The sequence below is a fragment of the Dromiciops gliroides genome, chromosome 1 (assembly GCF_019393635.1).
Source record: "Dromiciops gliroides isolate mDroGli1 chromosome 1, mDroGli1.pri, whole genome shotgun sequence".
Taxonomy (NCBI): domain Eukaryota; kingdom Metazoa; phylum Chordata; class Mammalia; order Microbiotheria; family Microbiotheriidae; genus Dromiciops; species Dromiciops gliroides.
This window is the reverse complement of record NC_057861.1, coordinates 141906699-141934574: the sequence shown is the minus strand read 5'-3', so window position 1 is coordinate 141934574 and position 27876 is coordinate 141906699. Positions and strand designations below refer to the sequence as shown.

At 36.0% G+C, this 27876-nt stretch overlaps 1 protein-coding gene across 1 annotated transcript in view; it reads left to right on the top strand.

Moving 5' to 3' along the window:
* The window catches only part of VPS13B (vacuolar protein sorting 13 homolog B), a 996174-nt gene that overhangs the window by 509440 nt on the left and 458858 nt on the right, over positions 1-27876 (top strand). The window contains exon 25 of the mRNA XM_043982862.1: positions 14666-14869. Coding sequence (XP_043838797.1) covers positions 14666-14869 — 204 coding nt within the window. The remainder of the gene's footprint in view (positions 1-14665; positions 14870-27876) is intronic.

The following is a 27876-nucleotide window of genomic DNA, read 5'->3' as shown; positions in this document are numbered from 1 at the left end:
AAAAACATTTGAAAGCACCTATTGATACAAAATACCATCAGCATGAAACAAAAAAACAAAAACAATGGGGGAAGCTAGGTGGCACAGTGAATAAAGCACCGACTCTGGATTCAGGAGGACCTGAGTTCAAATGTGGGTTTAGGACACTTGACACGTACTAGCAGTGTGACCCTGGGCAAGTCACTTAACCTTCATTGCCCCCCCCCCCAAATTAATTGAATTGATGAGATCATCATAGTTCAGGATCTAAGCCTCATTTCAGCAGCCTCAAAAAATCTAACTTTATCAATTTACTTGGTACTTATCAGGATTTTGAAAATTCAGTTATACTAACTAAACTCACATGAGTTTATAACCCATAATTCTAATTTATTAAATTATATAATGGAAGACAGTAGAATAAATGGTACCATTTTATGCATGGTATCTTATTCTGGTGGGATAAGACCTGCTCATGTTATCAAATTACAAAATCTGTTTGCTCAATTAGTGTAGGATCTGAGCAAAGAAATTTGGATTTTCTCAAGAGCTATTTTTATTGGTTACTCTGATCCATTGTCTTCTAAGTATATTTCTTTTTTTTTAGTGAGGCAATTGGGGTTGTGACTTGCCCAGGGTCACACAGCTAGTAAGTGTTAAGTGTCTGAGGCCGGATTTGAACTCAGGTACTCCTGATGCCAGGGCTGGTGCTCTATCCACCTCGCCACCTAGCTGCCCCCTAAGTATATTTCTAAGAATTGGTCATGGTCTTCTGAAATCAGAGAACCTTCTTCTGTGGACAGTCATAGAGATGCATTGGACAGTTATTATTTTTAGTATTTTTTTCTAGGTTTTTTACCCTTTTGATGTGACCACTTTACCTTATATTAATTATATAGAAAGACAAGTTAGTATAGTAGAAAGAATGACAGATCTGTAGTTGGTGGAACTGGATTTGATACCTGCCCATTTCTGCTTGAGCAAATTTTTTTGTGTTCCATTTGCTCATTTCTAAACTGAGACGGTTATGTGAAATAAATTGTTGCACTTCTCAATTTATGATCCTATGATACTGTCATACAATTTTTGTTTTTTAATCATGGCTTGTTTTTTGTTTTTGGTGGGACAATGAGGGTTAAGTAACTTGCCCAGGGTCACATAGCTAGTTAAGTGTCAAATGTCTGAGTCTGGATTTGAACTCAGGTCTTCCTGAATCCAGGGTCAGTGCTTTATCCACTGTGCCACCTAGCTGCCCCCAATGGCTTGGTTATTTTAAATTACATGTTAACTTAGAGTCTCCTTTTTTGGAAAGAGACCCTAGTTTCATCAGAGTTTACCAATCAAACATTTCCTAGTATGATTTATGTACAGTTGACTTTTGATTTTTGTTGTCAGTTTCATAGGAGTGATATTTCATGCCCTCAAAATTTCTGGAGTTTAACCTTGCTTGGGATTTGCATCAGATTACAGATATATCATTAAGTATCTACTAGATTAAGATTCTTGTTTGTGAAGCATAGTTGTCATCTCACAATTAAAAAAAATAATTAGAAGGAACATTTCTAGGAACAAAAGAGTATATACAACTCCATCACACAGCTCTTTAAGAATGTTCAAATAAATGTATCATTCTAGGTTCCTCTGGCATCTTGTGTACTTCATAATTCCTACTTTGTTTTTTCATCAGAAATTGTTGAGTCTTCTATTAAAGGTCCAACTTTACAGTTTAAGTTATTCTTGGTTCTAAACTTTGAATCTTTTATCTTTTGGCTTATTGTATTTTTCTCTGACTGATAGTAGAAGCTGCTGGTCTTTTGTGATCCTGACTGTGTAATTCCTTGTGCTAGAACTCCTGTCTTGATACTTAAAGTATTTTTTTTTCTATGATGTGGGAGCTCTGGATTTAGGCCATAATATTTGGGGGGCTTTTATTTTGGGGTTGCTTTCAGCAGGTGATCAGTGGTTTCTTTTTTTCTTTTTTTGCATTGCCCTCAGTTTCTATCAGATCTTCAAAGTTTTTGTTTATGTTTTTTTTTTGGAAATGATATTGTCAAAGTTGCTTTCCTTAAATCAGAGTTTTCAGAAAATCCAGTGATTCCTAAATCATCTCTCCTTGAATTGTTTTCTGTCAGGTTTTTTTAAAAACGAGATATCTTACATATTTTTCTTTTTTCAATTGTTTTTTTTGGAGGGGGGTGGCAGGGGCAATGAGGGTTAAGTGACTTGCCCAGTGTCTGAGGGCAGATTTGAACTCAGGTCCTCCTGAATCCAGGGCTGGGGCTCTATCCTAGCCTCCTAGCTGCCCCTTGCTTTAGTTCTAATATTTCTTGCTATTTCCTAGAGTCATTGAATTTTACTTTGTCCATTAAAGTTTACAGGGATTTCACTTCTTAGATAAGTAGCAAGTAGTCTTTACTACTTTTTTTTTTGCTAAGTTATTTGTTCTCCAGACAATTTTTTCCTTCAGAGCTTTTGTTTGATTTTTAATTTCTTGCTTCAGTTCTTTTAGTGATTCATTTGTCTGTGGAAAATCTACTTTTTGCCTTTTAGTCTCTGTTTACAATTATTACAAAATTACTCTCTCCTTTAAGAATATCTGTAAATTTGCAATAATTTTTATAGCAATTGGTTTTTTTCTTTTGTTTACTTAACTCTCCAGCTTTAGTTCCTTTAATAGGACTTTTTTCCAGGGCCAGGATTTGCCCCTTGCTGTATTTTTGGGTGGAATGGTCCACACTTTAGCTCAGTTCAATTCAGTAAATATTTACTGAGCTTACTATGTTCTAGGCACTGTTCTAAGTGTTAGGGATACAAATATGAAAAAAAAATAGCCCCTGTCCTCAAAAAGCATACAATCTAATGAGGGAAGACAACACATTAGAGGAATCTGGAAAGGGCAGGAGTGGGAGGGTAACCACCAGGGAATGCACAGTGGCATGAGGGCATCTTGTTCAGTGGAATCGAGACCAAGCAGAGCTGCAGATAAAAAGTGGAGTGATCTACTTGGTCTCATTCACCCCACGTCCCCTGTGTTTCTGTGCTTGCCTCTACCTCCCAGACTCAGCCCCACCTCCTTGGATCTTTGTGGTTTATAAAACCTATTTTCTTTTTCAGGTCAGAGTGTTAAGAATCTCAGAGGCCATGGTGGTGGTGGGGGGGGGGATATGTCACAGTGTTCTGGGATGAGTGTTGTGGTACCATTTTAATCATTAACCCTGCCTGCTTCCCAAGGCTGTCAAAATCTGTACCCTCCCCTCCCTTCCCCCCAGGAATTTCTTAAAGGAAACCTGCTCTTGTTACCTATAGCTGAAGAGCTTTGGCTATTGCCCTAGGGTGGCAGGCCATCTTGCATTGGCACTGGCTTGGCTGGCTATTGTCCTCTGCTTTCTTGTTGGCAACTTATGCAGGTCTGAGGTGGCTATAGATTTTCATCAGATTACTTGATCCTTATTCATTCTGGTAGAAACTTCCGTATTTTGCTGGGGCAGGTAAGTGTAGGTGAGTGGTTTAACTCTTATTTGAGCAGCCATCTTGGTTAGCAGTTCCACCTGAGCATCTTGAGGAACTCCTTTATCTGGCAGGTGATGAATATAATGACACATCTTGGGAGTAAAGGTGTTCAAAGTGTGCTGATGTGAGAGAAAGGACCCAGGTTATACTAGGGCATAAAGTCACAGAATCATACAGATTAGGACTAAAAGAGATGTTAGAAATCATCAGATAAAGCTGTTTCATTTTAGATGTCATTAGTTCTTAGTATAGTAGAGCTAGATCTAGGGAGACCCTATGGGCATATAGTCCAAGCCATTCATTTTATAGATGAGGAAGTTAGTGCCTGGGAAGGATTTTCCCAGGGTCACAGAGGTAGTGCTCATTAGAGGTAGGTTCTCTCAGGGAAGATCTAGGCTCTTTCCATTGTGCTTCACCATGTCCTAGATGAACAAATTTAGGCTTAGAGAGGCTATTGTTACATAGCCAGTATTCAAACCCAGGACATCTGGCTCAAATCCAGTGAGCCCTTTGTCCACTAAAAATCAAAATAGCAAATTACTCTTCTACACTCACACATAAAAATCTTTTGTGGAATATACTTTGAGCCAGAGCCAACATTGATATCATGATATGAAGGATTAAAAAAACCCTCCCACCCTTCACTTTATATCAAAAGGTCTCCATGCTTTGCCTTATAAAGTGTAATTAGTGGTTTTATTTCCTAATATATATATATAAATAGATCCTGGGTGAAGAGGTAGCAAAAAAGGAACCTAAGTGCTCAAAGGATCAGAAATCAGGCAATTTATTACTCATAGGCATGTAAGTATGTGTAGCTCCCTTGTCTTTCACGTTCTGTGGGCACACATCAGTGGCTCGGTCATACAGTAGGTTGTGAATCCCAATCAAGACTCTAGATCACCTGAGTCTTTGCCATTATGTTTTGGGGTTGTTTTTGTTTGTTTGTTTTTTGCAGTGACTTGTCCAGGGTCACAAGTGTCTGAGGCTAGATTTAAACTCAGGTCCTCCTGAATCCAGGACCGGTCCTTTAGCCACTGTGCCACCTATATGTTTGTTGTTGCAGAACTGAGTGGAAGTGGAAGCTCAGGGGCAGTCAATCAGTGCTTAGTCTATGCTGTAACATCCCTTTCCCTCTCCCTGATCGCCTTCAAACACAAGGACTCTATGATTAGTAAAATTGACTAATCTTGTACACCTGGAGTAGGTGAAGTTTGCTGAGCCTGTAGTTTGCTAACCTAATGCCAAATGTAGCTGACCAGGTGAGTCCTTGGGTACGTAGGAAGTTTTTGGCATGTAGGTGGATCAATCATTGGTCAGAGAAGAAGTCACTTCTGTCACCTAGGACCTAGCAAAAGGTGAGTCCTCACATCATCAGTTTTCATCAAATACATATTCAGATCTATTACTGCCACATCGAAACAAAATATTTTAATGCAATTTCAAAATAGGCATTATTATATTTTCAGTATATATTTAGCAAAATAATGTGAATCTATAGAAAGTAATTGTACCCTCAAGCTGTTCTCATATCTTTCCTTTTATAATGAAACTCCTAGAGAAAGCTAGCTGTGAGGTTTATCTCCACTTAACTTTCTTCCTACTCAATTTTCAGCCCAGTACAGTCTGGCTTCTGACATCACTCAACTAAAACTATCCTTTCCAGAGTTATCAATGATTTTTGAATTGTCAGATACGATGGCCTTTTTTCACTCTTTGACCTTCTTGACTTTTCTGCATTCTTTGATTCTGTTGACCACCACAACTTCCTGGATACTCTCTCCTCTATAGGGTTTATAAATCCCCCCCCCCCCCCCCCCGTGTTTTTCTACCTGTTTCTCTATCCACTACTTCCCAGTCTCCTTTGATGCCTTACCATCTGTGCCCCCTCCCCCAGTTGTGCCTTTGTTCAGAGTTCTGCAGACTTACTCTAAGAGAATCAAGAACATTTGTTAGGAACAAATGTTAAAGAACATTTATTAAAAATATTCGGGGGGGGGGCACTAGGTGGCACAGTGGATAAAGCACTGGCCCTGGATTCAGGAGGACCTGCATTCAAATCTGGCCACTTACTAGTGTGACCCTGGGCAAGTCACTTAACCCCAATTGCCTTACCAAAAAAAAAATTTATATATATATGCCAAGAGGGTAGCTAGGTGGCACAGTGGATAGAGCACTGGCCCTGGAGTCAAGAGAACCTGAGTTCAAATCCAACCTCAGACATTTATTAGCTGTGTAATGCTGGGCAAGTAACTTAAACCAATTGCCTCAGAAAAAAAATCACTATGTACCAGGTACTGTGCTAAGAGCTAGTAGATCATTTCTACTAAATGCTAGAGTATGTAAATGGAATAAGCTAAAATAATTTTTAAAAAGTAAGGTTGGGACTGTATAGATGAGGGCTTTAATTGCCCACCTGAGAAGTTTATATTTTAATATATTGGTAAATAAGAAATCACAGTTTATGAATAGAGAAATGACCTGATCATAGCTATATTAGAAATATTCATTTTGACACTGTGGATAATGGATTGAAGAAACAAGAAACCTATAGTAGGTCTCTGAGTCTGGATTTGAACTCAGGGCTTAGCTAATATTGATCCATTGCATTTCTTCTAAAAACTATTTGTTCATTTCTTTTGATCATCTATTGGGGGATGCTTTTTAGTTTTCTAAGTTTGTGTCAGTTCACAAATATATTTTAGATACCAGATTTTCTTCCAAAATATTTGATGCAAAGAGATTTTCCACCCACTAATTTCCTTTTGTTTGTACAAAAGCTTTTTTTTTTTTTTTTTTTTTTTTGGTGAGGCAAATGGGGGTTAAGTGACTTGCCCAGGGTCACACAGCTAGTAAGTGTTAAGTGTCTGAGGTCAGATTTGAACTCAGGTCCTCCTGAATCCAGGGTTGGTGCTTTATCCACTGCACCACCTAGCTGCCCCTCAAAAAGCTTTATTTTTAAAAACAAAATTTTGGGGGGATAGAGGTGGCACAGTGGATAAAGCACCGGCCCTGGATTCGGAAGTACCTGAGTTCAAGTCCAGCCTCAGACACTTGACACTAGCTGTGTGACCCTGGGCAAGTCACTTAACCCCTATTGCCCCACAAAAAAAGGGAGTGGTTCAGAGAAAACATTAAATGACTCTGGGCTCTACTTATCTAGCTCATTATTCTATATCCCCCCAACCAAAACCAAAATTTTTGTTTTATCTTTTGTGATGAGCTCTAGGAAGTCTCCCCAAACCACAAATCTGAAATATAGCCCCTCTTGATTTTTTTTTTTTTTTTTAGTGAGGCAATTGGGGTCAAGTGACTTGCCCAGGGTCACACAGCTAGTAAGTGTTAAGTGTCCGAGGCCGGATCTGAACTCAGGTACTCCTGACTCCAGGGCCAGTGCTCTATCCACTGTGCCACCTAGCTGCCCCCCCTCTTGATTTTTAATGATATTTCCATTTGCATTTAGTATAGATAATGCATCCATTTGGAGCTTATTGTCATGTATGATATGTTACTGGTCTAAACTTAATTTTTGCTGAACCGTTTTCCAGATTTCTACATTGTTCTTATCAAATAGCAAGTCTAAATTCTTTGAAAACCTTTTGTGAATTATACACATTTGAATTACTGAAATCCTTTGATTGGGGGCAGCCAGGTGGCACAGTGGATAAAGCACTGGCCCTGGATTCAGGAGGACCTGAGTTCAAATGAGGCCTCAGACACTTGACACTTACTAGCTGTATGACCCTGGGCAAGTCACATAACCCTCATTGCTCTGCCCCCCCCCAATCCTTTGATCATAAGCTATTCTGTGATCATCTGTTACCTTTGACAGTGTTTTACCAATCCCTAGTGGTAGCTGAATAATAAGGCTCTCAGTGACAAGGTTGAATTACAGTGAGGGACTCAACTTATTTACTGTCATTTTTTGTGTTAAAGCAAACAACAACAAAAAAGAGTGGTCAACAACTTGCATTGCTTTATTCTCTTGACAGCCCCTACTTGATTCTTTGCATAAGCTCAGTAGGGGATTGAGAAAATGTTTCCTGCACTGCTTCATAAGGGCTGGTGAATTTCACCAGAGATTTTCTGCAACCTGAATTCCCTTCTAGTAAGATAGAATTCTTCCTTCCCCAGTATGTCATACTTGGCCACTCTGATCATGGAACTGATACAGTTTTAGCATTAAAAACTTTCATTTGACAACTGAAATGGATAAGTCATGTGTAATCTCTGTAAGGACTAAGGACAAAGTGAATTATTTTATGTGTTTGATTAGAAGATCATATTATAATATACATTATTTCCTAAGTGTAGTAATGGCTTCATTGTTTCACAAGTACAATCGGAGATGCTTTTGATAGTATTGGCTACCAGAATTCCACGAGTTTCTACCTGACTGAAACTTTAAAAAATATTTAACTATGTAACAGAGAAGCATTTTATACTGTTCATTGGTTTATTCTATTATTCTTTTCCATGCTTTTAAATTATAAATCAGGGGATGATATATTTCTAGTGTTGCTTTCATTAGTAAGCAAATATCCAAATTTCTCTTGGGAAAAAAAAAACTTAAAATTTGTTAATTAAAAGAACTTTTACATGTTTGTAGGTAACTTACGCTTAACAAGCACTTTTAGTACACCAAAGCTATTATAAATACTAGAGTAAACTAAAGATCTAAAAATGTCATTTCAGGTAAAATGATTTACCTTTGAATTATTTAAGTTTTCAGATAGCATAAAATATGACAACTGTTTTACATTTATGGTATTTTGCCTATTGATTTATAATTAATTATACATATTTTGTAACCTTAAAAGTTTTATTAGGCTTTCCTTTCTCCCCTGTACCTTTCAGTACTTGTAAATAAAATTTCTCATTGAATTTTAGTTTTAGTTCATTTATATTTTCAATCCGAATTTTCATAGTTCCATGACAGAAAGACTATTTATGCCAGGATTTTTTTCTCTTTATAATTGATGATATTTTTCATTTTATTATAATTTTTAATTCTACACAATTTAGACTAAGAAATATAATTTTTGTTCAGTGGGAGATTTACCTGTTTTGTTGAGAACTTTTTCTTTCAATTTCATTAAAAAAATCAGAAACATAAGATTTCCAATTTTTTATGTCATATGTTCTGAACTGAAGATGGAAAATAAAATTATAAAAGCAGCATCTGATAGTTATAAATTTACAACGGGGTAGGTGCCCCCCCCTCCAATGGATTCTTTATATTTTGTCTTTAACTATTGAAAAGATGACAGCCTTAAAATCATCTGATGTTTACTGAGTGACAACTTTTTATGTAGTAAAAAGCGACAGTGAATGAAACTACTTAACTAAAACATATTAATTCTGTTTGTATGTGGTTGTTTTCAAAATCCATCCTAACAAATAGTTTTTAAAGCCTTTTAATATCTGTAATTACTTGAACTCCTCCTTTCTCTATAATTAACCAGGAAATTCTATGTGCTTTTTTCTTTTTTTTTTCTTTTCTTTTTTTGCAGGGCAATGGGGGTTAAGTGACTTGCCCAGGGTCACACAGCTAGTAAGTGTCAAGTGTCTGAGGCCGGATTTGAACCCAGGTACTCCTGAATTCAGGGCCGGTGCTTTATCCACTGTGCCACCTAGCAGCCCCATGCTTTTTTCTTGAGGAAAAAAAGAATAGATTTGATAATTGTCAGCAGAGCTGCACTTACTTTTAATCACAGATTTATTTTCTAATTTTGAACAGAAGTTACTGAAACTAATAGCAATCATACATTTCCCACAAAGTTTAGAAGTAGTGCCAATGCAACAAACAAAAAGAGACCCCACGCTAATTTTTGTCCTTTTTTAATTATCAAATTATTTGCGGGAATATAACCCAGAATTTTTAAATAGTTCTGTTGCCAAAGTTGTCACTAGCATGGTAAATTACAAAAACACCACTTTTCTAATGATCTACAGCCATTATAAAGAAAACCAGTGACATTTTACAAGTTTACAAACTCTTATTCCATCTATACTTCCCTACCTGCATTTTGTAATATGATGCTGAAATTATTTATTTGTATTTTGTCTTCCTGAAAACTGTCATATGGTTTGATTAGCTATTATGATGTCATTTTTAACTCAGCCTGTGATTTGTCCACAAAACTTTCTAAGACAGTTTACTCTTGAGATTTTGAGGGCTCAGGATTTGTATATATTTGACCTTTAAATTAGAAAGATTGACCCACAAAATGCTTCTGTCCCTTGCCAATTTTTTGGCTTCTTAAAAAATTACTTAATGCTCTCTCATAATGAAACAAAGATTACAAGCTTTAAAATGTTAGCTACTGCAGTTTTTAAAGGGTAACATTTTTGAGTTATGATCTATAAAACAATATGTACTAGGACACAGTTTTCTTGGATCTGACATGGATGGAGAGTATATGACAGGGATAGCTGCTTAAGTGGTTGTTTTCTAGTGAATTCTAAAATGGAGATTATGAATAGGCTAGGCAATGGAAAGTCACAAATTCAAAAGGGTTAACTTTGGTATTCTCTTCATCATCTGGCCTCTTCCTATCTTCCCAATCCTTTTACTTTTTACTTCCTTCCATGTATTTTATGATCTAGGAAAACTGGCTTCCCTCCCATGCAATACCTCAAACATGATGTATGACATGCCATATCCATAAGACAAAAAAAGAGGGGAAATTAGTATAAATGATCAATACATTGAAAAAAGTCTAAAAATATGTGTATTTGTGGACAATCCAACTTTCCAAAGGGATGAGGTAGGAGTGAGTATCCTCTCATATCTCTTAAAAAAATTTATTTTGAACTTAAGAAATAAAAGCATTTCCATAACATAGTAAAATAGAAAAAAGTGATTGTACGTGAAACTGTAAAGTTGTATTGTATACAACTTGCTATCCTTTTAAAATATATAACAAAGTTATCATGTAACTTTCTTTTTTCCCTTATTTTTCTTCCCCACACCTGGTAGTCCTAGAGATGGCTACCATTAGACACAAATATATGTGTGTGTGTGTAAATTATTTTATACATATTCCTTTTTATAAGTTCTTTCTCTGTATGAAGATAGCATCTTCCTTCATATGTTCTTTGTTGTTAATTTGGACATTTATAATAGTCAAAATAACTTTGTTATTCAAAGTAATTCTTAAAACCATATTGCTATTACTATATACAATGTTCTCTTGGTTCTGCTCATCCTATCCCTTTTTTAAGCCTTATTGATCTTTATAATTTTATAATGTCCATTTTTAATTTAGCCCTCATTCTAATTCTGTTTACATTGTTGTATTCACTGTGGGTAATGTTTTCTTGGCTCTGCCTAATTCATTCTGCATTGTTTTATGTAGATCATTCCATACTTCTCTGTGTTGATCACATTAGTCATCTTGCAGTAAAGTAATATTCCATTACATTCATCTCACACATTCTCCAATTAATGAGCATCTGTTGTTTCCAATTCTTTTTTTTTTTTTTTTTTTGGTGAGGCATTTGGGGTTAAGTGACTTGCAAGGGTCACACAGCTAGTAAGTATCAAGTGTCTGAGGCCGGATTTGAAGTCAGATCCTCCTGAATCCAGGACCGGTGCTCTATCCACTGCGCCACCTAGTTGCCCCCATGTTTCCAATTCGTGATAAAAAAAATTGTGCCATAAATACTTTGGTGTACAGTATAGGGGGACTTTATTCTTCTCAGTTACATCCTTGGGGTGTAAACTTTTTAGTGAAACCTCTGGGTCAACGGTTATGTGTATTTTACTCATTTTTATTTGCTTAATTCCAAATTGCTTTCCAAATGATTACACTGATTCATAGCTCCACCAATAATGCACTAGTGTGTCTATCTTCCCACAACCTCATCAACATTAATTATTGTCATTTTTGCCATCTTTACTAATTTTTAAGGGATGTTCTGAAACTTTAGGGTTGTTTTGTTTTTTATTTATTTTATTTTTTTAGTGAGGCAATTGGGGTTAAGTGACTTGCCCAAGGTCACACAGCTAGTAAGTGTTAAGTGTCTGAGGCTGGATTTGAACTCAAGTACTCCTGACTCCAGGGCCGGTGCTCCTATCCATTGTGCCACCTAGCTGCCCCGGTTATTTTAATTTACATTTTTCTTAATAGTGATTTGGAGCATTCTTTCATGTGATTGTTAATAGTTTATAATTCTTTTAAGAACAGTTTGTTTATATCCTTTGAACACTTACTTGTTGAGGGATGGCTTTTGGTCATTTATATGCCTTAGACTTTTTAGTCTAACATTTGTTTGAGAGAAGAAATGTTAGCAGGGTTATAATCTGAAAAAAAGTTTGATCATCATAAATTAGTTATGGATCCTGTTCAGAATTTGAAGTATCTAGAGGACATTACCAGGTTAGAGAATGATATGGGACCCTAGAGCTACCATCCAGCGTATCTAAAGCACTGGATTATTTTTGGAGATACCTTGGTCATTCATGGGTCTTCCACAACAGGAAAGTATAGTGTTTATTTGGTCTCATAAGAGATGTTGCTCATTGGACTGAAAACCCTTATCAATTCCTCTCATTTGACTCCCTAAATTTTTCCATGCCCTACCTCAGTAACAAAGGTAGAGCGTGTCATGTCTCCCAGAAACTGAGTACACCGTTTTAAGACATATAGAAGGAAATACTATAAATATAAATATATGAATATATTTATTTACATTTTGAATAATTTTTCTTCATACCCTACATTCTTGCAGTCATTCTTAGGAATATTTTTAGGCATCTTTAGTGTTTTCGATTTTAAATGACTACAAATAAAAAAGAAAAAGGATCTGTTTTCCCACCCTCTTCATTCTCTCCAACCATTTGTATTCTTCAGTACCTCAAATTAAATACACATACATATATTAGTATTATGATAGTATAGAACAGTAGTTCCAAAGTGGAAACCTTGGGATGACCTCAAGGCGTATGTGATGAATCTAACAAGTTGTTTCATTTTTAAATGAAATCAAATTAAATGTCTCATTTTAATTTAATTTAATAGATATAAGTATAAAGTATTACATTTGTGCCAAAAATAAACCACAGAAGAATAAGATGGGGGGGATATGATTAGGTAATAGTTCATCTGAAAAATATCCAGGGAATTCATGGACTGCAAGCTTAATACAAATCAGAAGTGTGATAAAGCAGATAAAACAGTTAATGGGATCCAGAGGACAGAACTAGGTGCAAGGAGTAGAAGATGAAAAGAGGCAGATTTAGGACTGATGTAAGGAAAAACATTTTGACAATTAACATTATCCAAAGGGGAAGTGGTCTTCCTCATAAGGTGGTGAGCTCTCTGTCAGTGGAGGCCTTCAAGTCACAAATGAACGGCCACGTGTTAGGTGCATGTTGTAGAAGAGATTATTGGTGGTGATTGGACTAGATGGTCTCTGAGATTCTGTGATCCTATGATTTTAGTTTCTGTCTTGCAAACCTTTTCTTTTAATTATGAAAACATTTAGAGATTATTTAGATATATTCATCAGTCACTATCAATTGATAATATTTATTCTGAAATCTTTTGTTGACAGCTAAAAGTAATAAAGGCACCAGAAGAATGAGCCATTAAAAATTGAACCATTTCTATACATTTTACCATAGGGATTTTTTTCCCCTTTGATCTTTTGTTTTCTTTTTTTATTAGTCCATATCTTACAAGAAGATGTAGAGTGTTTGGGGGCGGGGGGAGATACGGTTTTCAGTTAGTGAAAATGTTTGTGTTAGAAGGGAAAAAATACACAGGAATGTAAAGGACAAATTAAACAAGACAATTTATAAAGTCTCTATATGCTAGCCTATTTAGAAAGGAGTATATAGCATGAGATTTAGGACTTTATTACACAAAAAGTAAGGGAAAAAATACACGCCCAAGTACTGTTTTATATCAAATGTGAATTGACAACAGTGTTTTTATGCATCTGTTCTGCCCACATAAGAAGCCAGCTTCATCGTCTGGATGTATCCTGGGGCTGAAACTTCTTATAAATATGAGAATTTCGTTTTTTATAATGGCAAGCAGAGTATGGTATCCAGCTGTGGATCTGCTTATATATTGTGTTTGCATTTTTCCTTGGGCTTGTTTTATACAGTATATGGCAATATGTTGTCATACAAATTCCATGATTAATGCTTATTTACGAAACCTTGTGTAAATATCTTAGAACTTAGTCAAACAATGTGCAAGTTAAACAGTATGTTCTGTGAATATTGGAATGACATATCCCAGGAGACTAGTAAGCTGGATAATGTATGTTCTTTCAGTATCTTATAGAACAGCTTCAACTATACTGTTGTTCTTTTATGCAAAAACTAGTTTGTTTTTAGTTTTTGTTTATTTCTTTTTAAAAGTGATCAAATTTCAGATTAATTTGTCAGAATTTAAATTTTTAAAATTTGGAAATAATATTAATTATTTAACATTTCAGTAAATAAATATGTGCTGAGGATTATTTGACTTCTTTTTTTGAAACTATCTCTTGTTTATGAGTTTCCACTGTGTTCTCTTCTTTGTATATAAAAATGAAGCTACTGTCTTATATTTAAAAGGTCATTCACTACATTGTGCAATGATGTATTATTATGTATGGAGTTTAAATATGTACTGTATATTGCTACTGGATTGTAAGCTCCATAAAGATGCAGACCATCTCTGAATTAACTTCAATTCTCCCATAGAAGCCCGGCACAGTTTCCTGTATCTTGAATTAGCAAATTGGATTAAATATTCAGGAACTGTACTTAGATGGTCATAGATTTTATTGAAAACTGCTAAAGTTCTTTGGGGATTTTATAATGTTGGTATGGTATCACATTTCACTTTTGGACAAAGTTATCTTCCTCCCCACATTGAGTTAATAAAAAGACTATCTTTTAGGACTCTGAAAGCACTTTGCATGTATTATTTCCTTTGTCCTAGATATCTCATACAGGATATGTCTGGAATAGTTATTTTTCTTCTGTTTCCCAGGTGGGGAAAATGAGGTATGAGAATGACTTCTTTACAATCATACCCTCATCAGGAGTGAATCTTGTAGTTTTCTAATTTCCAGTTCTATCTCAAATTCTACATTTGGCCTTAGCATGCATTTATAATATTCTAAAGAGCCAGTTGTAAAGAATTGTCCTTTGTGATTTATTTTTTTTTAGGTTCAGCTCTTATATGAACTAACAGACATCATGAATAAGGTCTGGAATAAGATTCAGAAGAAAGGCATTCTAAATCAATCTTCAGGCTATCCAGAGTCTGTGGCAGGGCCTGTTCCAAGCTCTCCAATTAGAAGTAGTGTTGGTACAGTTCCACCAGATACCAGCACATGCAGCCCATCTGCTGACATTGGAACTACTACTGAGGTAAGTGTTTTTGAAAAGTTATTTTATCATGTGAAGGATAATATAAAATATAAAAAGATCTCTGTCATAATTGAGACAAGTGAAGATGACCTCAGTGAAAATGGATGTGAATGAAAACAAATCAATATTGCTAAGGTGTCAGTGGGATCATATCTCTGCTTCTTTTGAGTCCACATGTTTGCTTCTGTTTACTTAGAAGTAGGGTAAAGGAGATTCAGGACAAAGGATATGATGATGGAGGAAAGTGAGTTATGAAAAAAGACGTTATAACATGAGGCACTATGATAGAAAATAGATGTCTGAGGAAAAGAAAATATAGAACAACTGGGAATGGGAGGCTTCTGCCTCTCAATTTCTGTCAGTCAATCAGTCAGCATTTATTAAGTGCCTACTATATGCCAAGCACTGCGCTAAACACTGGGTATATAAAACAAGGTATAAGATAGTCCTTGCTCTCAAGAAGTTCAGAGTCTAATGTGTCAGACAACATACAAAAAAGTATCTAACAAAAAGATATGTGCAAGATAAAATAGAGATAATCAGTAATGAATCATTCAAGCAGTAAACATGTAATCATCCATGTGCTAAGCACTGTGCAAAGTGCTAGGCAAATAAAACAAGGCATAAGACAGTCCATGCTCTCAACCAGTTTAAGATATAATAGGAGAAAAAACACAAAAGAAAGCTGAAATGTAGTTGGGGTAAGATAATTGCCTGGGACAGAACTGAAGGGCTGAGGAGTTAGTAGTCACCATATCCACAGAGAATAGGATTTGTTATCAGAGGGGAGAAGGAGAGGTGGAAAGCCAATAGATTATGATCAGATAAGGGGATTTTTGAATTGTTGAACTTGGAAGTGTTGTGGATGAAGGCAAGACCTAGGGTAAGATCATCCTTGTGTATAGTTGAGGTGGGGTGGAGGATTATGGCATGGGAGATTGAAGAGCTGAGTGAGGAACTATGCAACTGGAAAAATGAAATGAAAAAGACTGATTACTCTTTTATGATCCTGCAATGATTAACAAATTCTGAGTTTTAAAAAGCCAGTGGAATCATGATTACCTCCACCACCACCTCTACTTCCTGTCCAGTTTGATTCTGTAGTAATTGCAAAAATGACATTTCTCTGTAGATCCTCATTATCAGTTCCATTCACATGCATAGAACATGCACAAAACACTAGCCAAATGCCTCTTTGTGGTACAGAAACAGTTGAGTTCCAGTTCTGCCTTAGACACTTTTTTGCTGTGTGATCCTAAGCAAGTCATTCACCTTCTCTCAGCTTCAGTTTCCTCATCTATAAAATTAAAATAATAACAGCACCTACCACATAGGGTTGTTGTGGGGATCAAATGAGATAGCACAAATAAAGTACTCTAAGCCTTATACTATTATAATTATTATTTGTATTCCCACTTTAAATCGAACTAAAAGATAAGAAGTTGCAACTATTAGATAGAAAGGCTGTTTAGCCTTTGAAGGACAGAAACCTCCACAAAAATGCCACCTTTAATTTTATCATGAATCCAAAGACAAAAGTAGGCCTTTTTAATTCTTTTTTCCCCTTAATAGTATTTTTTTCCAATTACATGTAAAGATAGTTTTTAACATTCATTTTTGTAAGATTTTGAGTTCCAAATTTTTCTCCCCTCCCTCCTTCCCCTCTTTTCTCTCCAAGACAACAGGCAATCTGATATAGGGTATATAGTACAATCATGTTAAGCATATTTCCACATTAGTCATGTTGTAAAAGAAGAATCAGAGCAAAAGGGGAAAAAACACAAGAAAGAAGAAACAAGGTAGCGTAGTGGATAGAGCACCGGCCCTGGATTTAGGAGTACCTGACTTCAAATCCAGCCTCATATACTTGACACTTACTAGCTGTATGACCCTGGGCAAGTCACTTAACCCCCATTGCCTTGCAAAAAAAAAAAAAAAGAAAGAAAGAAGAAACAAAAAAAATAACGAAAAAAGTAAAAACAGTATTGTTCAATTTGCATTCAGACTCCATAATTCTTTTTCTGAATGTGGAGAGTATCATGATCTTAAAAGGATGTATTTAGCATTTTTACCTTTCTGCATTTGATTTTGAGGGGTTTATGCCCTAATACATGGAAATATTTTGTGTAGGTGCCATGTACCACTGAGAAGAAGGTATATTCTTTTCTATCCCCATTCAATCTTCTCCAGACATCTGTTAATATCTAACTTTTCTAAAATTCTATTCACCCCTTTAACTTCTTTCTTACTTATTTTGTGGTTAGATTTATCTAGTTTTGAGAAGAGGAGGTTGAAGTCCCCCACTAGTATAGTTCTTCTATCTATTTCTTCCTATAACTCACTTAACTTTTCCTCTAAGAATTTGCATGCTATACCACTTGGTGCATATATGTTTCATATTGATATTACTTCATTGTCTCTGGTACCTTTTAGCAAGAAGTAGTTTCCTTCCTTACCTCTTTTAATTAGATCTGATTTTGCTTTTGCTTCGTCTGAGATAAGGATTGCTACCCTTGCTTTTTTATTTTTTAACTTTACCTCAGCTAAAACATAATATATTCTGCTACAACCTTTTACCTTTACTCAGTGTGTATCTCTCTGCTCCAAATGTATTTCTTGTAAACAACATATGACAAGATTCTGGTTTTTAATCCACCCTGCTACTATCCACTTCCATTTTATGGGAGAGTTAATCACATTCACATTTACCGTTATGATTACTAATTGCCTATTTCCCTCCATCCTGTATTTCTCCTTGTTTATATTTTTCTCTCTTCTTTCACCCTGTCCTTCCTCACCAGTGTTTTGCTTCTGACCAACATCTTCCTCAATCTGACCTACCTTCTATCAGCCCCCCCCTTTTTCTTTCCCCTCCTACTTCTGCCTTCCCTTCTATCAGTGCCTCCCCAAAGATTGTTTCACTCCATCTTTTTGTAGCTTCTGTACCTCCAGAATCAGTTTAGAGGCTTATTTTTATGTGTTTTTTGAGGGAAATTTAAAAGAGCTCAGGTAACTTCCTAGCTTCTCTCTGCCATCTTGACTCCTCCACCTTCTCCCTCCCCCTTTAATTCTTTCCTAACTCCCCAGACTCCAGGTAACTGTTCTTAACCTTTTCTTCTCTACTTAAACCTCCTACACCTCCCCAGCTCTGAGCTAGGGACCTCATTTCATACTTTCTTGAAAAAATGGACACCATCCTTTTTGACTTAACACTTCTCCCAATTCTACACTTTAAACCCACTGTTAATAATTGTTCCCTTGTCTCTCCTCCTTTCTTCATGTCTCTGATTCTTAAGCAAGGCGTTAACACCTTACATATGCCCTGTATGCTCTCCTTCTCTCCTCAAGGTCTTGGCTTTTCAATCATCTCTTCTCTTGCTTTCATTTTCTGTTTCTGGTTATCCAATGACTTCCTTCCCTGGAATTTTCACAAACACTACATAAAACAGCCATTTCGACATAAATGTTAGAACAGAAAAATAAGGAATGTACACAAAACTATAGATCTCTAATATGTACAGATTACACTTCCTTGAAAATAAATAATTAATTCAGCATGTAACACTAAGAGCCACTTAAAGGCCATATAGGCTACATTTCACTCTCCCCTTCAGGGTTCTCTAGAACCCTAAAGAGAGAAATGTGGGGTATCTAGGCTCTCTGTAAGTGACTTTGTCCTCCACCAATATTTTTTCCTCTATTATTACACAATTTCTATGATATATACAGGGGAGGCATTAAAATTAAGAAGAACTGGGAAAGACTTCTTGAACAAGTGTGATTAAGATCATAAATAACTGAACCCATGGGAGTTGATGGTATCACCAAGTGAGATGGTATAAAGGAAGAAGAGGGCTTTGGATCTAACCTCAGGAGATATCCACAATGAATGGGAATGCCTTGGCTGTAGATCCAGCAAAGGAGACATTGGAGATGGAGATGGGAGACTAACCATGAGAATGTAGTGTTTATTTAAAAAACAAGCTGTAGCAGTGGGCCTCACAGCAGGGCACCTGCAGGAGGGGTCTAGGCCTAGGTTAATCCACCAGTGAGGCCCTATCTTCCTGCAGACCAGCAGGCCTTCTAGGCAAGTGAGCAATCTGGGCCATCATAGCAAGGTGTCTTACCACCAATCCCACCCCTAGCATGGTCCACCTGCTGACCATTAGTAAAACCCAGCTCTGAGTGTCTACAGTGAGATCCTGCCCCTGGGGCTTACTGAAAAAGGAACTCAATTTCCATAATAATCCAGCAGCACAAAGCCCCAGCCCTCAACTAAGTCAGGGCTGGAAAAGGCATAAAAATGAGCAAGAAAAAAACTTGACAATAGAAAGTTATTGTGATGATAAGGAGGATCAACTTAGTGGAGGAGAATAGTATCAAAATGGCTATAGGTGAAGATTTAACGAAAAATATAATTTGATCTCAAGCCCAAAAAGAATTCCTGGAAGAGCTTTAAAAAGATTTTTTAAAGCAAATTAGAGAAGTAGAAAAAAAAATCTAGAAAAGAAATGAGAGTTATGCAAAAGAATCATTACAAGAGTCAATAGGATGGGAAAAGATGTACAAAAATTTACCAAGAAAAATAACTTCCTAAAAACCAGAATTAGCCAAATGGAAAAGGAAGTATAAAAGATCATTAAAGAAAATAATTTCTTAAAAATTAGAATAGAACAAGTGGAAACTAATAACTCTCTGAGATATCAAGATACAATAAAACAAAAATTTTTTTAAATTTAAAAATTGAAGAAAATGAGAAATTTCTTTTTGGAAAAACAACTGACCTAAAAAAAGAGATCTAGGAGAAATAATATAAGAATTATTGTACTACCTGAAAGGTGTGATTAAAAAAACAACAACACCTGGATGCTATCTTTCAGGAAATTATCAAAGAAAACTGCCCTGATACATTAGAATCATGGGGCAAAATACAAATGGAAAGAATCTACCAATCACGGCCAGAGAGAGATTCCCAAATGAAAACTCCCAGATTCCAGAGCTCCCAGATCAAGGAGAAAGGATTGAAAGAAGCCAAAAGAAACAATTAAAGTATTGTGGAGCTACAATTAGGATTATATGGGATTTGGCAACTTTCATATTAAAGAAACAGAGGTCTTGCAATACAATATACAAGAAAGCAAAGGAGTTAGGTTTACAACCAAGAATAACCTACACAGAAAAATTGAATATAATTTTTCAGAGGAAAAAAATGGATATTTAAGAAAATAGAAGACTTTCAAGCATTTTTGATTAAAAAACCAGAGCTGAATAAAAAAATTTACATCCAAATACAAGACTCAAGGGAAACATAAAAAGATAAAAAAAAGAAACAAAAAAAACCAAAAACCTAAATTCAGTAAGGTTAAACTGTTTATATTTCTATATGGCAAAATGATATTTGTAACTTTTATTAACTTTTTTACTTATAAGACCAGTTAGAGAAGTTTATGTAGACAGAAGTTATGAATATAAGGTGACATTGATGGGATGATACCCCAAGGGACAAAGTAAACAGGTGAGAAATAAATTGCACTGAAAAAGGAAGGGGTAAATTGAATAAGGTAAATTATCCCACATAAACGAGGTACAAAAAAACTATTATAATGGAGGGGAAGATGGTAGTGGGCCAAGCTTAAACCTTACTTTCATCAAAATTGGCTCAAAGAGGGAATAACATACATGATTGGTTGGATATAGAAGTCTATTTTACCCTATAAGGAAGTAAAAAAGGAACTAGGACAATAGAAGGGGGAGAGGGGTCTAATAAATGGGAAGGTATATTGGGGAAGGCATTGATCAGAAGTAAACCACTTGTAAGGAGGGAAAGGATGAGAGGTAAAAAAAAAAAGAGATAGGGATAAAAAAAGTGGAAAATAGCATGGCAGGAAATACAGTTATCATAACTATAAATGTGAATGGGATGAACTTACTCATTAAATTGAAGCAGATATCAGAATGGATTCAAAACCAAAATCCTATAATATGATGTTTATAAGAAATAAATTTCAAGCAAGAGATACATCCCGGGTAAAGGTGAGGGGCTAGAATAGAATCTCTCTCGGCAGCACATGGCACCTGCACAAAAATTAACCATGTATTAGGACAATTAAACTTCATAACCAAATGCAGAAAAGCAGAAATTATAAACACAAAATTACATTCAATAATGAACAGTGGAGATATAGATTAAAAATTAATTGGAAATTAAATAATCTAATCCTAAAAAAATGGGTCAAAGAACAAATCATAGAAACAATTTATAATTTCATTATAGAAAATGACAACAATGAGACAACATATCAAAATTAATTAATACAGCTAAACCACTCTAAGATATCACCTCATACCTATCAGAGTGGCTAATATGCAAAAAAAGGAAAATGTTGAATGCTGTAGGTTGTGTGGGAAAACTGGGACGTTAATCTACTGTTGGTGGAATTGTGAACTGATCCAACAATTCTGGAGGGTATTTTGGAATTATGCCCAGAGGGCTATAAAACTGTACATACCATTTGATCTAGCAATACTACTGCTAGATTTATATCCCAAAGGCATTCAAAAAAAAAAGAGAAAAGGACCTATTTGTACAGTAATATTTATAGCCACTCTTTTTTTGGTGGCTAAGAATTCGAAGTCAAAGGGAAATCAAAGGCCCATCACTTGGGGAATGACTGAAGAAGCTGAGGTATAGGATTATGATGGATTATTATTGTGCTCTAAGGTTGATTTCAGAAAAACTTGCAAAGACTTACATGGACTGATGTATAGTAAAGTAAACAGAACCAGGAAAACACTGTACACAGTAACAGCAATACTGTTTGATAAAGAATTGTGAATGACTTAGCTATTCTCAGCAATACAGTGATTCAAGACAATCTAAAAGATTAATGATGAAGCATTCTACTTCCATAGAAAAATGTTTTTGATTGAACACAGACTGAAGCATGCTGTTTTTCACTTTCAATTTTTTTCATTTGTTCAAGTCTTCTTATACAAAATGAAAAATATAGAAATGTTTTACATAATTGTACATATATAGGATTGATTACCGCTTCAGGGAAGGCGTAGGGGAGGAAACGATTGATGTAGGCATAGAGTTTGAAACTCAAAACTTCAAATAAAAATGTTAATTTAAAAACTTCAAAAAAAATTTACATTATGAGTAGTCCTACAATTAATCAATCAACTTTATTAAGAGCCTGCTATGTCCCAAGTTTTAGGGAAAATTAGTTCTAATATATTACTACTTAGAAATTAGAGGCTACTTCACCAGTTTTGGGGCATTAAGCATTTACTAAAGCATGTTAAATATTAGTAAAGATAGAGCACATGGCTCAGAAAGTTAAGAAGGAGAGATAGTGGGGAGTGAGAGTGAGCTGTCTCTGCTCCCTCCAAGTTCCAAAACCAAGAAAGCATGTGAGAACCTCAGCTTCCTGTGGTCAGGAGCAGAGGCAGCCTTTACACACTGCTTAAAGCTAATTGGCTAGCATCATTCAAATCTATTGAGTTAGGATGGTCCATGAGCAGTACTCACTGATATCAGAGTATGGAGGACAGATCCTCTGGTGGGAAAAGATTTCAGGTAAATGTGGTTTTGAATGAGGTAACTTCCTGTGGGTAGTTAGCAAGGTTATTCTACATTTCCCTTGAAATACTACTGACTCTGGGCTGGTCTTAAGAAAGGTCAGGTAAGGCTCTCTGGGTTAGGCCCTTGAGCAGAGTTCTGTGGGAGTCCCACAATCCCATTATTTTCTCACAGTAACCTATGTCATGGGGGAAATTGGTGGTGGGGCCCTTAGGTATTCCTCTTTAAATAATTACACCCTCTCAAACACAATTCGATTAGAATAAAACAGTCTTTTATTTAGGGGCTAGAGAAAGTAATCAAGAGAGAAGTCAAGACTTCTCTCAAGGGGAGATGGTTCAGAGACATGATTCTCTGAGATACCTATCTCCTCGAACAGGAGAAAGGCCCTCCATAAGCTTTTATAGATTGTAGATGGGGTGGACCAATGGGGTGACCACCTGACAATGGAATGTTCCCTTTGGGGGTGGGGAAAGCTTGAGTGAGGGCTGGTGGTCCTGACTTCTGGAGTTATCTCTATGCCTTGGCACAGATCAGGCAGCAGCCACATCTAATGGGCTTATCTCCCTTATTTGTTAGGTGTGTTTGTCTTGATAGTTTAGCTTCTTAAGGAGAGTTACTCCAGACCTATGGACATCCTTTAGTTTAGCTGACCAGTTTAAACTTTAATAGTCCCAAATTCCTTGATATGTTCCAACCCATAACAACCTAGATATGAGAGATTTTATAAGAAAATTTAAAGAGGATGCAACATATTACTTATTAGATATCTGAATAGGCAAAAAATTTATTAATAAATAAGAGATAGAGAGCAGAGTAAAACCTAAAATGGCTAATTTTGATTACATTAAATTAGAAGGCTTTTGTACAAATAAAACAAATGTAGCCAAGAACAGAAGGAAAGCAGGAAATGGGGGGCGGAGGGGAGATTATAGACATTGCTTTAGATAAAGGACTCATATCTAAAATATATAAATAACTGTAAATTCTATAAGAATATGAATCATTCCCCAATTGATAAATGGTCAAAGCCTATGAACAGGCAGTTTTCTGATGAAGAAATCAAAACAACTATTAGTCATATGAAAAATGCTCTAAGTCATTATTGGTTAGAGAAATGGAAAGTAAAACAACTTTCAGATATCATTTTACCCCTATTAGATTGGCTAAAATGATTGAAGGGGAAAGTGACAATAGTGTCATGTAGAAAAATTGGAACACTAATTCAGTAATTGTGGAAATGTGAATGGAACCAAATTGGAGAGCAATCTGCAATTATGCTCAAAGATTTATTAAGTTGCCTATACTTTTTGACCCAGCAATACCAATACTAGGTCTGTTTCCAAAGATGATTAGGTAAAAAGAAAAAAAAACCACCTATATGTTCTAAAATATTTATAGCAACTCTTTTTGTGGTGGCAAAGAACTGGAAATTTCAGGGATGCCTGTCAGTTTGGGAGTGGCTGAACAAGTTGTGGGAGATGATAGTGATGGAGTATTAATTACTGAGCTATAAGAAATGATGAGCTTGTTGATTTTAGAAAAACAAACTTGCTTGAAACAATGAGTGAAATGAGCAGAAATAAGAGTCCATTGTATACAGTAACAGCAATATTGGTTTTTGTTTGTTTGTTTTTTCCATAAAAGTATTTTATTATTTTCCAGTTACATGTAGAGATAGATTTCAGTATTTGTTTTTATAAGATTTCTACTTTCAAATTTTTCTCTCTCCCCAAGATAGCAAGTAATCTGATATAGGTTATATATGTACAATCACATTAAACATATTTCTGCATTGGTCATGCTGTGAAAGAAGAATTGGAGCAAAAAGGAAAAACCTCAAAAAAAAGAAAAACAACAACAAAAACAATAGAAATAGTATGGTTCAATCTACATCTAGATTCCACAGTTCTTTTTTTTTTTCTGGATTTGGAGAGCATTTTCCATCATGAGTCCCTTGGAACTATCTTGGACCATTGTATTGCTGAGAAGAATCAAGACTATCATAGTTGATCAACACATAATGTTGTTGATACTGTGTACAATGTTCTCATGGTTCTGCTTATCTCACTCAGCATCAGTTCGTGTAAGTCCTTCCAGGTTTCTCTGAACTCCGCCTGCACATCGTTTCTTACAGCACAGTAGTATTCCATTACATTCATAGATCACAACTTGTTCAGCCATTCCCCAATTGATGGGCAACCCCTCAATTTCCAATTTCTTGCCACCACAAAAAGAGCAGCTATAAATATTTTTGTACATGTGGGTCCTTTTCCCTTTTTTATGATCTCTTTGGGAAAAAGGCCTAATAGTGGTATTGTTGGGTCAAAGGGCATGTACAGCTTTATAGCCCTTTGGGCATAATTTCATATTGCTCTCCAAAATGGTTGGATCAGTTCACAGCTCCACCAACAATGCATTAGTGTTCTGATTTTTCCACAGCTTCTCCAACATTTATTATTTTCCTTTTTTGTCATATTAGCCAATCTGATAGGTGTCAGGTGGTACCTCAGAGTTGTTTTAATTTGCATCTCTCTAATCAATAGTGATTTAGAGCATTTTTTCCTATGGCAATAGATAGCTTTGATTTCTTCATCAGAAAACTGCCTATTCATATCCTTTGACCAATTTTCAATTGGGGAATGACTTGGTTTCTTATAAATTTGATTTAGTTCCTGATATATTTTAGAAATGAGGCCTTTATCAAAAATAATGGCTATAGGGGACAGCTAGGTGGCGCAGTGGATAGAGCACTGGCTCTGGATTCAGGAGGACCTAAGTTCAAATCCAGCCCCAGACATTTGACATTTACTACCTGTGTGACCCTGGGCAAGTTACTTAACCCTCATTGCCCTGCAAAAAAAAAAAAAAATACTGGCTATAAAAATTGTTTCCCGGGTTTCTGTCTCCCTTCTAATTTTGGATGCATCGCTTCTGTTTGTACAAAAACTTTTTAATTTAATGTAATCAAAATCATCCATTTTGCATTTCATAATCTCTATCTCCTATTAGTATTGTTGTTTTAAGAAAAACTTCTGTGATTAAGTCATTTTGACTGTTATAAATACCCAAATTAACAACAAAGGACATATGAAGGAAGTCACTGTCTGCATCCAGAGAAAGAACTGATAAATAGAAGTATGTGTAGAATGATTTTACATATGTGTGTGTATACACAAACAGATTTGTATCTAATGGTAGCCATCTGTACAGTGGAGGGAAGGGAAGAAAATAAAAAGAAAAGAAATTTACATGATAAATTTATTATATTTAAAAGGAATAGCAAATTATACATAATAGATTATAGTTTCATGTGCAATCATTTTATTATTCATAAATTTAAAATAATATAATAAGACGAAAAAATATATTTTAAAACAAATGTAGGAGGTTCCTAGGTTATGAGCACTTTGAATGCTAAACAGAGCATTTTGTATTTGTTCTTGGAAGCAATAGGAAACCACCAGAGGTTACAAAGTTGTGGAGGCAGGGAGTGACATGATCAGACCTTTGCTTTAGGAAAATCACTTTAGTGACTGAATGTCAGATAGATTGGAGTAGGGAGAGATTTAAGGCAGGCAGACCCACCAGAAGACTGTTGTTACAGGATTTCAGAGAAATTTGCAACCACTGTGAACTATAGTAGTTAGGCAAAGTACTAGATTTGAGTAGGACCATGGAAGATGAGATGGATTTGTGTAGGTGAAGAAAATTCAGGGCATTCCAGTCTGGGGAAACAACAAGAACAATGACAGAGACCCAAGGTGTGAATTTGGGCGGTGTGAAGCAGATAGTTTGTATTAGTGGGAAGATGGGAAATTTCGGCTAAGTAGAGGGTGACTAGATAATGGACGTATTTGAAAGCCATCCACAGAAGTTAAGACTTTGTAGAGGGAGTCATTGTGGCCTCAACAATTGGGGAATGAAAATGGAATTGGCGGTGTTGCTCAGAATGGACTTGGGCAGAAGGAAACTGGTGTCAGGAAGAAAAATCAAAAGGCTATTGGAGGAGTCCTAATGTGAGGTGATGATGACCTAGATTAGGGTAATGACTGTGGGAATCAAGAGTAAGGGGTACATCTGATACACATTGTGAAATAATTGGTAAGATTTTGGTAAAAGATAAAATTTAGAGATGAAGAGAATAAAGAGCCAGGCAAGGGTGAATCAAGATTTTCTAGTCTGCCAGACTAGAAGAGTTTGGCACATTTGAGGCAAATAGGCAAATTAATCCAGCTTCCTGTAATGCTTAGATGCTTGTACCTTAAAAACTTTGGCGAGTTTGTTTTAAAGCAGAATGTAATTGGAGCAGCTAGGTGGCACAGTGGATAAAGCACTAGCCCTGTATTCAGGAGGACCTGAGTTCAAAACTTGACACTTACTAGATGTTTGACCCTGGGCAAATCACTTAACCCTCATTGCCCCACCCTCCCCCATGTAATTACTAGATAATTGTTGTCATATAAATGGAAATATGAGATCATAGGTAAATTTTTGTGTATGTTTTGAATTCGATGAGTACATCTGTACAAATTGTTATGAAATCCTAAATATACTTCATTAATGATCTCATCTATGCAGGTATTCCCTCCTAGCTGGACTTTCTTATCTTCTATAACCTTGTTCCTTGACCTCCCTTCAGTTCTATACAGGCATTCCATAGAACATGCTACTTCCTTCTAGACTTCTTGGCACTAGGTAATATAGAGATAGTCAATTCATCAGTTATATCTTTTTCTTGCTGCAAATCAGTCTTTCTCCTTCTACATTTATATGTCTCTCTGGCATCCAGTACCTCTTCTCTTACACAGTTCTTCCAGCCTATTCATGCCCACAATGCTCCTCTCCATCACCATTTGAATTCCACTCAACTTTAATTAAGAGACTATGTTATTGGGGCAGCTAGGTGGTGCGGTGGATAAAGCACTGGCCCTGGATTCAGGAGTACCTGAGTTCAAATCTGGCCTCAGACATTTGACACTTACTAGCTGTGTGACCCTGGGCAAGTCACTTAACCCCCATAGCCCCGCAAAAAACAAAAAACAAAAACAAAACAAAGAGACTATGTTATTTTTACTTGTAGCCTTACAACATTGCCAGAAGAATTTTTTTTTAAGCACAAAATTTTAAAAGATGCATGAAGTCAGGGGCAGCTAGGTGGCACAGTGGATAGAGCACCGGCCCTGGAGTCAGGAGTACCTGAGTTCAAATCTGGCCTCAGATACTTAACACTTGGGCAAGTCACTTAACCCCAATTGCCTCACAAAAAAAAAAAAAAGATACATGAAGTTAAATGTATGACACTTTAACATTAGAATCCAGAGGTTATGAAGAACTCTTTTTAAAGCTGCTTTGTATTAAGAGAAACTGCTTTTATCTGAACAACTCTGTACTTCATTTGTATACAGTAGTGAGTTTATGG